Raw genomic sequence first — 11711 nt, 5'->3', positions numbered from 1 at the left:
TGTTTATGTAATTATGGCAGCACTAGCAGCATTGAGCAGCTGAATGTTTTCGTCATCTCCTTGGCTGATGGTGGCGTTTCATGGGACCACACTGCAGTTTGGTCAGGTTATGCAATAAGACCAGTGGAGTTTGAAGGCTGAACCACCTTCATTTGAACAGACTAAACACAATTATAACTACTGTTTCTATGTTGAGAAACCACACACTAAAACAAGATATTTCAACAGTAAAATTCAGAAGAGCGCAAATTAAATGACTAATGCGGCCTTTCTTTCTGAAGCTCTATCAGTGCCTAAAAAGAGGTCAGAGGTCAGTGTCACCTCTATAGAGGGACCTTGAGAGCAGACACCTGCGGGACAGGTGCTCTGTTTCACGGGGCCACAAGCTCAGGCCCTCTGTTCTCTGCAGCCTCTGACAGGAATTCAGAGATCTATTATTAGCTGAGCTCATTCTCATGTCTGTGCCAGAAGCCTACGTTACCCACAGGCGTGTGACAGAAGAAGGAGGTCAGGACCTTGAGGCTGAGGAACACTCCCTTCTTAAACTAGCAGTGTTAAAGGGCTTTTGAGCAAGGCACCAAACACATTTGACAGAGTAACAGTTAAATGGTTACTTCAGTAAATTAGTTAAAGGTTCACAGCACTACATAATTCAACAGTTCATGTAGATATTGCAGTATCCCAGTTACATAATATGAGAGGAGGGGGTCACAGGGAAAAAAATCGTTTCCTTTCTAGTATGTTCTTGTTTTTTGTGTCATCCTTTCCAATTGGCTGCTTTCCTGAGACTTTAGTAAATTTACTCCACCCTAATTCTAGTTCCTCAAATTTGACACCACCCACCCACAGGCTCTCCAGCTCACTCCCACAGACTGATGCAAGTGTTTGTCACACACTTGGAGTTGAGGAGGAGACTTGAAATGCTCACCTACTATATTCTGCAAGATGACATGGGATTTTTTTTTTTCACCTTTTGGAGACCTGTAATTTGAATATTGAGGAAAGGCTTCGTAACCCTGCATCCACCAGAGACTCCCTATGATTGTTGCAACTGGCTACCCCAACATAACCTCAGTTTGTCTGAATCATACCATGTGATTATGTGTTGGCAGATTTACTAGCAATGCCACCTTCTATTACCTCTCAATGGGCTTAATATTTCAAGCGTACTGAATGGATATGTTTGTACCTGCGTCTTTATATACACATGCAAGTCTGAGTACATTTTCTATGGTACATCCATTTTAAACTATGACCAATAATGTAATGATGGTAGAATACTTCAGTGTAACACAAAGCTTTACAATTGTAAGCTCAAACACAAAGCTGGAAGGTTCTACTCTGTAGCATGTAATCTGATCACCACTCATTATGTTGGCGAAAAATCAAGCCTGGAGCAAATAGCTAAATTACAGCACCAAATAACTTTTTATTCATACATCAATGCCTACTGCCCAATTATAAATAATGGCCAAAGTGGGATTTGGTTTTACAATTATCTCTCTTTATGATATTCCCATTTGCTGTGAGGGTGAAACCATCCTTAATGGTAATTATATGGAACTTCATCTTAGGCGAATAATAGTTTAATTTTCTGGTACTTAGTCCAAGAAGTCACTATTCAGAGTGTTAAAATGAGCAGTCTTTGGGAGTTGAGCCAACATGTTGTCTGTCAAAGACAGACAGTATCACGACTTCCTTCTTTTGAATTGCTAATCATGTAAAGGGGAGAACAAAAGTATATTCATCCCTCTCTTATGCAATCCCACTTAGTCCCATCGCAGCTCTGAATTTTGGAGCATTGGTTCTGACCCTCTGTATCCAGTGGTGATGACAGATTTGTCCTCCTCATTGTGCTCACTCCTACTGGATATAACATATCAAACAAGAAGAAGTGGATAAACACAATGCTGTAACCACATGAATTCAAAAGTCTAACCACTCCAGAAGCATCCAGCTGTGTGCTCCTTTCTCTCGCACTTGGACGGTTCCTAAGAAGCATTTGAAGCCACCTGAGGACATGACAGCAATTACAGGAAAGAAGAAGTCCTCACCACCCTTAGACCTTTTTGTTTTGTAACACAGCGTTGAACCACAATGGAGTAATTAATTATCATGACAATAACCAGCAGAGAGGATAATTTCATGACAAACTCACAACAAAGCTCTACGATGTGATCTATATTAAGCACTAACATGAAAGGATGCATTACATAAGAGTTCGCACCCCTTGCTATGACAAAATCAGCACTAGTGCAGCCAATAATGTTTTTAAAGGCTCATAATTTGTTGAATGGTGATCACCTGTGTGTAATTAAATAAATAAAAATAATTGTCTTTATTGAGCAGCCACCAGGAAGTCTATGGATGTTGAGGGGGCCACAGGTTTGCATGGCTGTGTAAGTGCTACAACTGGCTCCCATCTGGAAGAGTGTTTGCCAGAAGGCATGGCAGAGACTTTGAAAAAACAAAAAAAAAAGAAAGATGGTTTCCAAAAACTGAGCTTTTTGTCCATCATACATACTTAACCCTTTGTGTGATGTAAGACAAATCACAGGGAAATCTGCATCTGCAAGAGAACTGAAGAAAACATTTTATTTTCCAGCAAGACAACCACCCCAAACAAAGCCAGAGCTACACAGGAATGTGCTGTATTCAGAACAACAATGCTGTCCAATTCAGAGCCCAAACCTCAGTCCAATCGAGAATCTGTGGTGACACATGAAAACTGCTCTTCACTTGCAGTCCACCATACAACTTGACAGAGCTGGGACAATGGATGTTTGGGATGTGCAGATGTGTGAACCTGACACAGAGCTATGCACATAGCCTCAAAGCTGTAAGCGCAGTCAAAAAGGGGCCTCTGCTACACACTGACTGCAGGAGGTGAATACTTACACAATCAGTTAGGTTGCGCATTATACATATGAATTCAGTCTGGATCATTTGTAGACATTTTGACACAGAAGACTGTCCTGTAACCTTGACATTCAACACTGCAAAACTAAAACATGAGAGTCAAAGAATAGCAAATACCAATTACTTGGACTTGCGCAAGATACAGGAAATTTGAATAAATTAAATGTGCAACTGGTCTGCTTCACCATTTAGCCAATGTTATGTTCGCCACGGAGGGTTGATATAATCCGTCAACTCTCTTATCCTCCCATCTGTGCAGCCCATTTCAAAAACACCCCCCGTGCCAATTCTGCTTCCACAGTCTTGGCACAGCAACAATATCTCACTTTAATCTTGCTTACATATTGAGATAAAAAATAAGATTGGATCATGGCGGTTTCAGGCCATCCTGACACAAAACAAAAGAAAGTCCAGCCAATTGCAATTGTAGTGATTTATTTGTACAATAAGACTCGCACTGTACAAATACCCCAGCTCAGATGGAAGAGCATTTATTCTGCCTGACCTGATCCCTCAAACCTCACTGTGAGCTTAGACTCATGGAAAACAGATATGCCAAGAAAAAAATAAAACTAAGGCTAAAAAATAAATTAAGCAGCTACCTGCTGAACAAATTAAACATTTACAGGGCTAGAAGAGACCCCTCCCAACTAAGTGCCAAAGCATAGTGAAAATAAAAAAGGCGAAATAAAAACAAAAAAAAATGTCATTTCCAAGTTGAACTGTCTAACCTTTATGGCAGTGGAGCAATTATGGCCTCAGTTTGAACAGCATGTAAAAATGGAACTCACGGTAGACGTATACAGAAAAGGCATATGGTGATATCTCTATCAAGTCCATGCGCCTATGCCACTTAAACATTTATACACTATCCACAGACAATGTTGTGAGCTTTTACACGCAAGACAGGGGACACTTTTCAATTAAAAAAAGAAAAAAGTGGAATTCCATCTCCAACCCGCCCCATGTAGAACAAGTTCAGACAGCAATGGAGGTGACATGGTCCATTTCAAAGCAATATCAATTTACATTCACTCAAATTTCCATTAGTAAATCACTAATTTTACCATGGTAACTCAAAACATCGTATAAAAATATAACAAAGACTGAAACCTGATGCGCTCAACAAAAATATATCTACACAGTCTCAAAGGTGGGTTGGGGGCTGAGCGACATGGCCAAGAGCAGCTCAAATGTCCAATCTATCCTTTTCATCTCTGGGGGATACGGAATGCATAAGGATGCTCCACATATCAAGTCTGAGTGGCAGCAGTCTTTCCCCTCTCACCAACAGTGACACAGTGAAAGCCCCGGGTTCCGTCGGGGCCCCGTGGCAGCCTCATGACGCCTGGCGGCAGGCCGTCGGCGTTCTGGATCTTTCTACCCAGCATCGGGCTGCCGACCGGACTGCTCTCCTGAGATGCCACCTGCTTGCGCCGCTGAACCCACGGGCTCCCTGAAGGGGTGAGGCTACTGTCTGAGGAGTAGTCTGCCCAGCGGCGCCCGGGCTCAGGGCTCAGTCTGCCCTCGCTGGCTAAGGGAGACTTGTGGGTATGAGGAGATTTGCGCTGAGAGCAGGGACTGGCACGGGGGCTCGACCAGGGACTGTTACGCGGGGACATACCAGGACTCAGGTGATTGTTCTGGAAGCTGATGCCTGCAGTGGTGGGGCTGAGCTTATTGCAGGACTGGGACTTTCTGGCCAGCCGCGGGGACGTGGGGTTGCTCTCCGTGTCTGAGGAGCTGCAGGCCGAGTCGTCCCCGTGGTACTGAAGCTCGCGTACTCTGCTGTTGAGTGAGCGACTTTTGCGCATCCCTCCCTCTTCACGCGGCCGTTCTTTGGGTACCTTCTTCTTGGGTGGCTTGGTGCCGATCAGGACTACTTTCAATCCCAGCGAACTGGCCCCTCCATCCTCACACCCCACAGCTTCATTTGCTTTAACAGCAGCCTCCACCTCCTCGAACTCCACAATGGCACATTCCTCATTGCCTAGCTGACTGTAGCGGCCACTCAGCCTCTTCAGGTCAGCCGGCAAGTCCTTCCCGGGCTTCAGGACTCTGACAGATGCAATGGCACCGTATGTTCCGAACGCTTTCAGCAACAGCTTCATCAGCTGCTCCTGCTGATTGGCTCCTCCCTCACTGCCATTATCCTTAGTGAGAGCAGCCAGCTCTGGCCACTTCTGCAAATCACTTAACAGCAGCATGCGGCTAGGCAAGGACTCGCTGGCAAAGACCGGCACTGCAGACTTACGTCGCACCTTGCGCCCCTCATCGTTCAGCTCAAGTATCTTTGAGTGTCTCAGAGCATAAGCAGTTGTTCTCCAGTCACGAGTCAAGTGTTTCACCTGCAAAGAGACAAAGCTTGTGTTACATAGGCGAGATGTTAAGTGATTAAAGAGGGCCATCTCATAACCCTTAGGTCACAAATTGGATCCCTCCAGCAGCCTGTCTTTGTGAGTTATGAGGCTTCAGTTAAGGAAAAAAAATTGGCTGAACAATAACTCAATAAGTCCATCAGCAGGATCAATCAGTAATGTGCACTGCCTTCCTCTCAGTCATACTTCCTGTACTGATGACATCATAACCGAGCCAACACACCCAAACATCCTGGTTTTACTGCATTACTCAATCCATCCCTGGATTATTTGCTCACACTTAAAATGCTTCACCTCAGTGTTATCGAGCTCATATTTGAATGCTTGTTATATTAATAGTGAGCGTGTGCATGGTGACTCAGTTTACTTGTGGCATAAACAGATTAAAAGAGCAAATCTGCAAGCATGAGCCTAAAGTAGCAGCAGCTGTTGTGAATCAGTGAGAATATCATTTTATCACCAACAGCTAGTCATGCCGGCATTTGAAAACAGTCGTCATTGTTACTCGATCTTCAATTTCTCAGCCTCATTGGAAATTTAAATGTATCGGAGCTTTATGCACATTCTCATTTTAAAACTAATTTTTCCTCAGCCTTGCTTTAATTTGGTTTGTATATTGTGGTCAGTGTTTAAGTATCATGTATTTAGATTGTGGCTATATATTATATCCCATTTACTTTCAGCTCAGGAATGTCAGTACATAACATTAAAAGCCATCAGTGGACTATTACTCCTACTATAACAGGGAATTCCAATTTCCTATCGTGTTTTCCACTGCATATGCAAGCAGCGGTTACCTTTTTGAATGAAGTGAGCAACTTGACGCTGACAAACCCCAGTTTGTTGCGTCGGACATGTTTGAGCAGGAAGGCATCGTGCTCCAGGTTCTCATCGGACAGGTAGTACTCGATCTGAGCGACCAGCTTCTGGATGAGCTCTGGATCCGGGGGCTGCCAGCTCTCCTCTTCCAACTCCCCTCCACTGGTCCCGGCACCACTGCGCGTGAGAAGACACACATCATGGTCAGCAGAGACTCCTCTCCAGTACGTCACTGAGGCAGCGAGGCAGAGTGTTTCATATCCTAAACTGCCAAGATTACAACTGTTACACATTTCACTTTCATTAATACAATAAGCCAGAGGCTTACAAGCTGTTGGCAGGAATACATCATCATCCTGCCATTCCCATCTGCAATTGCAGCATTTGACAAGCTGCGTCTCCAGCCATAGTCACCACGCCTCAGTGCCAGACCTCTACACCAGTGTCCCACCAATCCTGAAACTGCCAAGACTTCTCCATCTGAAGGGCGCAGAGTCACAGGCTCTCCCTCCCACACAGAATATGGTGGCTCACCGAGTCAACTTCACACAGTTTACAAAAACTGGTACCAACGCTGCATAGCTGGAGCTTTTATTCACAACTTGATGGCAATCAGACACCTGGCGGAAGCTGTGGAGCAGCGCGGTCAGGTAGTCTTGCAGATTTGTGTGAGGGTCTGAATGAAATTTTGTGGATGACTCATCACCTCCTCCAGCCTCCTCCCCTCCCTCGCACACCCTCAGTCAACAGCTTTCCAGCCGGCTGACCGCACAGCTGGCACGAGCCCACTGCTTCCCCCGGACTTCAGATAAAGACGACCAGGAGCTGAGCTTTTGGAAGAGAATGCTGCCACTGTCAGCACGTACGAGCGAGAGAGAGTTTAAATATGTGACACAGCAGAGATGTTCGGGCAACTCCGGACTCCTGCATGAATGTAAGGAGAAACAGCCTGCTGTGCAGGCAGCTGACAATCTGCACATTTCTCTACCTGCTGCCTATCAGACATGTAGTGATCTTAAAATACATCCTGTGTGAACAACGTGCTACAACGCACTGGCCTGCACAGGTGTTACAGACGCTCTCTATGCCAGAGAGCTATTAAGGTGTGATCTACAAACAAACTGAAACGATTTATTTCCCCTTTGGCCTTTCGGTCACTGACTCACTCTCTGAGCGCACTGTGAGCAGGGAACTTATAGGCCAGGAGATAAAAATAGCAGGCCATGACGCAGGGGAATTAGATTAAAGTGAAGGTGCCATCCTTTCTCTCTCAGGTGTCTGGGTATAGGCCTTCAGCACTGATGCAGCCTACAGGTGGTTAAACACTTCCCCGCCATCCCACCCAGGAGCTAATAATGCACCTCAAGTGTGTCTCTGAGGACTTTACACTCCCAGTTATGAGCATGCATTATCTTCCTCGCACTTTGTGATGTCGTTTAGGGCCTTTTGTCGTCACTGTGATACACCTGGCGGGATTACTGCTCTATTTGCAGGCTACAGTATCTTTCTACTAAACTGGCATTCTTTCAGTGAAACAGAACAATCCAGCAGTACCCACGCTGCTCCTGTGCAGGCAGGTCACCAGCTGGAGTCACGGGCCAATTGAGGAGGCTATGAAATAGACGAGCAGGGCTCCAATAACCTTGACGGCAAGAGGGAAAGGTTTCATTCACCCTCCAACCTGCTGAGCGCAGTCTGTCTATCATGCTACACTTTACTCACATTTACCGAGCAAAACACATGTGACAAATGTATAAAGTCTGACAAGGGCAGGAAAACAGTTTGTTACCCAAATGACGATATAACTGACATATTTATAGTTTATAAACCAGAAGCATACCGGCTAGTAAGACAATTAACGAAGTAGCCAACGAGACAAACCTTGATTTGTCATGTCTTCCAATTTCGTCCTCACTACAGCTGCCTCCGAGGAAGTCAATATTATTGGATGACACTTCTTCGGGCTCCTCGTCCTCCGCCGCCTGAATGGCCACAGTTATCGTCACCGTGCCCATCTCATGCGTGTGCTGATCCACGGTGATTACCTCATCGATGCCCTGAGCCGCTGACGCATCTGAGGCGCACTCCGCTGGGTTCGGATCGGGGATCCCCGCGGACCCACTCATGTTCCTCGAATAACTCAACGTGCTTCCACCCGCTGCTTTCCCTCCCTCGGTTGGAGCAGCAGCAGCAGCGCCTCCCTGAAAGCTTTTAATCTTGCTCGACTCGAAGGCACGGACAGGATACGGGGTGCGTAAAGCTGCTCGACGTTTTTTCGGGCACCAGCGATGGCGGAGAAGGACCCAGGGGGCTCCGAAGACGCGCTCCACGGCTCGCCAGAGACCCCCGATCCAGATCCGACCCGACGAAGGGCCCTGATGAGCAGCGGGGCTTGTAGCAGCCGGCGAGACGCAGCCTGGACCTAGTAAGACCAACGGGCTGGAGCCTCCTTGGGCTTCTACTGCTGCTGCTGCTGCTACTGCTGCTACTTCCTCATATGTAAGAGGCTTTCTGCTTTTGAAACGAGCTCTGGGATTGGGCCGCGGCAGCGTCTCCTCGCACTTACTCCCAACCCACAAGCAAGAGCTGACACAAAGCCAAGAGGGAGGCAAGAGGAAGGAGACGCAGCGCATGAAGGCATTCACCAAAGCGTGCATGCTTTTCCTTCTTTTTTTCCTACACAGAGTAACTAGTATTTTAATGTGAAGTCACGAAAGTCCCGTTTACATGGCTCTAAGTAGGAGAGCAAATTCACGTGTTCTTCTCTAATTGGAAATCTGCCGTGCCAAGGACGACCCCTTCTCCACCGCCGCTAATTGGATAATATGCTTTCAGCGGCCGGTGGCACGCATGGGGCAGGTGGTGTATGTGCCTGAAGGAAACACATAGATTAATAGATATTCATGGAAGTCAAATCAGAGATTGCAAACCATTAGTGTGGTATCAACACTCGCCTGGCTGTGCGACCTATTAAACTGCAGCCAGACCAATGCTCATTCAAGGAGATTTATTTGGTGAAATGGTTTAGAACTGCAGCTAGGATTTAAAAAAAAAAAAAATGCTGAGGTCACGAGTCTATATTCAACCAGTCACTCCTCCCCCAACCACACTGACAACAAGCGAGTAGAATTATTTAAAATTGTTGTCTCTTGTTTTCTGTCAAACTCATCTCTCTACATGCTGGTCTAAAGGCTGTTTGAATGGCCTCTCCACACCATCACATTTTCTCTATGTTTTTATTGAAAAAAATGTAAGGACATTTACTCCACATGATATCAAAATCATCCTGTAAAAAATAGTGTAATTTGTGAGTAACTCTAATATGTAAACTCACCCTGAAGTCAGTACAAGTCTCAAACTTCCCAGAAACAACGGGACATGAGCTCAGTCTGTGGCCCATGCCCCTGGTCTGAGATCAGCAAAACCTCACTAAATAAAAGTGAAAGTAAACTATGATTTTTATTTATTTATTTATTTATTTATTTATTTATTTATTTATTTATTTATTTATTTATTTATTTATTGTCTAAGGGATCCACAGGGCCCTTGTAATGCAGGTGCCCATTTCTAGAATCGCCTGTTTCATTGATGTTGATTTGTAGCACAGGAGCACACGTAGGTGTTCAGCTGAGAGCAGTGTTACTGCAGTCTTCTCAGTATTTTGCTGTAGGCTGCACCTCAAATCCATTTTCATAGCTTGTTGTTGGCTTCCGTCCTAATAGTCCTGTAAATCACCCACACCAATGTTGCTGGCTGTTGCCTGCCCTGCATGAAATATCTTTACTCCTCCCCACTGGCAAGCCACGCTCACAGCTGGTGGGCAGTCTGACTCATTCTCTGCACCACATGCCATACAGTGCTCCAGTTTGAGTACAATGCAACATGAGGGGAGAGAGAGACAATGAGTGAGAGAAACAGGGAGGAGAGGAAGAGATTGGCAGCAACTAATCTGAGGCATTTAGTTTCTTATCAAGAGAAAGAGTCTGCCAGCAGGGTCATTTCAACAGTTTACAGTGCAAATAAGCCCGTTTCAAGCCTTGTTCCTGAGCCAGTAGCATTGAGATTCAAATTGTTGTGAAACTGTGACACAAACTGTCCAGGAAGTGAAGTTAGGATGGCACTCTAAGCAACTGTTAGTGTTGTTGGCCCACTTCCTCTTTTCAGATGCAGTTGTCCCAGTTTGACATACATATGTACATACAGCCCTCTTTCAACCATGTGTTCACAGTGTGCATGAAGAAATCCACAAATGGTATTGAATGAGGTGAATATTAGTCCACCCTTATGTATATGCTACCAGGGGTGAAGAAAAATAGAGGCTCCTTTCAGAATTATACAATATAATTCAACAGCACCGCAAACAACAGCCAGCAAAAATGAACAACCCCCCTCTGACACATTCTTGACAAAAATGAAATAAGATGACCTTCATGAAGACAGGATATATTACAGGGAATTAGTCACATTTATATTGATGTATGAATGGAAGCTGAGTGTATGTCATCTTTTACAGTGCCATTCTAAAATCCCTCTCTGGATATTTTTCTCTAATTCACACTATAAGGCACAGCTTGTTCATTTCTCACAATTACAATTTTCCCACCTCTGGCTCCTGCTGTCACCAAACTGAGGATCTCTCCTCTTTAGATTATTCTTCAGAGGATTTTTCCTTTTTTTTTTCTTTTTTCCCTTTCTCATGTCTGTAATATGCCTTTAAGGAATTTTTGCCTCTTAAGGCAACAGTAGGGCTTGAGCTGCACATGTGGACACTTAAATCCCACTGAAACATTGGTTTAAATAAATCTACTCTTGATTCATGAGACTGTGATGACTGTCATGTGATCATATCGACACAAGTAGAATTGGCGCCACTTAGATGACCTGGAAGTCTGATAATCTTCACATAACTTAAGACATTAGCTCACATAGTGTGTTCAGTGTTAAATTATATGAATTTACATTGACATCTCAGTGTAAAGTCTCAACAACTATTGGATGGTTCGCCATGAAATTTAGTTTTTAAAGTTGTTGTAATTTGGTTTATGACCAAATACAGACAACATTAATGACATTCCCATCAGCCTCAGCTGTCACCTACTTTGTGTTTTGTGCTAATTAGTAAACGTAAGCTAGCTAACATGCCGAAATATGATGGTGAACATTGTAAACATTGTGCTGGCTTTCTCATTATGAGCATGTTAGCAGGCCAATGTTAACATTTAGCTCCAAGCATTGCTGTGCCAAAGTGCAGCCTCACAGAGAAGTCAGCATAGCTGCGGACTCTTAGTCTTGTTCTCACAACAAAAAGAATTCGGTTGATGTGACATCAGTAATTATGTCACATCTCCATTACAGCAGAGGTTGAAATGCCAGGGACCCACCACCATCGCTCATTCTGAATGAAGCCTTCTGGATGTACAGCACATCCATTTCCCTTTGAGGCAGTGATTCTGAATATCTAGTACTGCTGAGTTCCATTGTGAAAACTGGCCGTGCCACTTGCATAGCTGCAGTTATTGTTGTAAGCAGTAGGTACAGTAGTTAACATTGGGAATTTGCTGACATGAGGCCTACAGTGTGAATCTATTTTAAGAT

The 11711-nt window shown here is 44.7% G+C and overlaps 1 protein-coding gene across 1 annotated transcript; it reads right to left on the bottom strand.

Moving 5' to 3' along the window:
- Nucleotides 1-3337: 3337 nt before the first annotated feature.
- larp6a (La ribonucleoprotein 6, translational regulator a) lies at nt 3338-8804 on the bottom strand. The gene is made up of 3 exons (XM_070958938.1): nt 7998-8804; nt 6095-6293; nt 3338-5267 (listed from the first exon to the last, which is right to left on the bottom strand). The coding sequence occupies exons 1-3, from the start codon at nt 8771-8773 to the stop codon at nt 4173-4175; spliced, it is 2070 nt and encodes a 689-aa protein (XP_070815039.1). The 5' UTR covers nt 8774-8804; the 3' UTR covers nt 3338-4172.
- Nucleotides 8805-11711: the final 2907 nt, after the last annotated feature.

Source organism: Chaetodon trifascialis, chromosome 1 (genome assembly GCF_039877785.1).
Source record: "Chaetodon trifascialis isolate fChaTrf1 chromosome 1, fChaTrf1.hap1, whole genome shotgun sequence".
In the NCBI taxonomy this organism is placed as follows: Eukaryota; Metazoa; Chordata; class Actinopteri; order Chaetodontiformes; family Chaetodontidae; genus Chaetodon; species Chaetodon trifascialis.
The sequence above is the reverse complement of the archived record's forward strand: the minus strand, read 5'-3'. Positions and strand labels throughout refer to the sequence as shown.

What these genes read in the sequence shown, in the direction of transcription:
- larp6a (XM_070958938.1), bottom strand. Translation starts at nt 8,773, where the DNA reads ATGCACGCTTTGGTGAATGCCTTCATGCGCTGCGTCTCCTTCCTCTTG. An exon ending in GGAAGACATGACAAATCAAG is followed by an intron (nt 6,294 to 7,997) that starts GTTTGTCTCGTT and finishes TCTCACGCGCAG; the next exon opens with TGGTGCCGGGACCAGTGGAG. An exon ending in TGCTCACTTCATTCAAAAAG is followed by an intron (nt 5,268 to 6,094) that starts GTAACCGCTGCT and finishes GTCTCTTTGCAG; the next exon opens with GTGAAACACTTGACTCGTGA.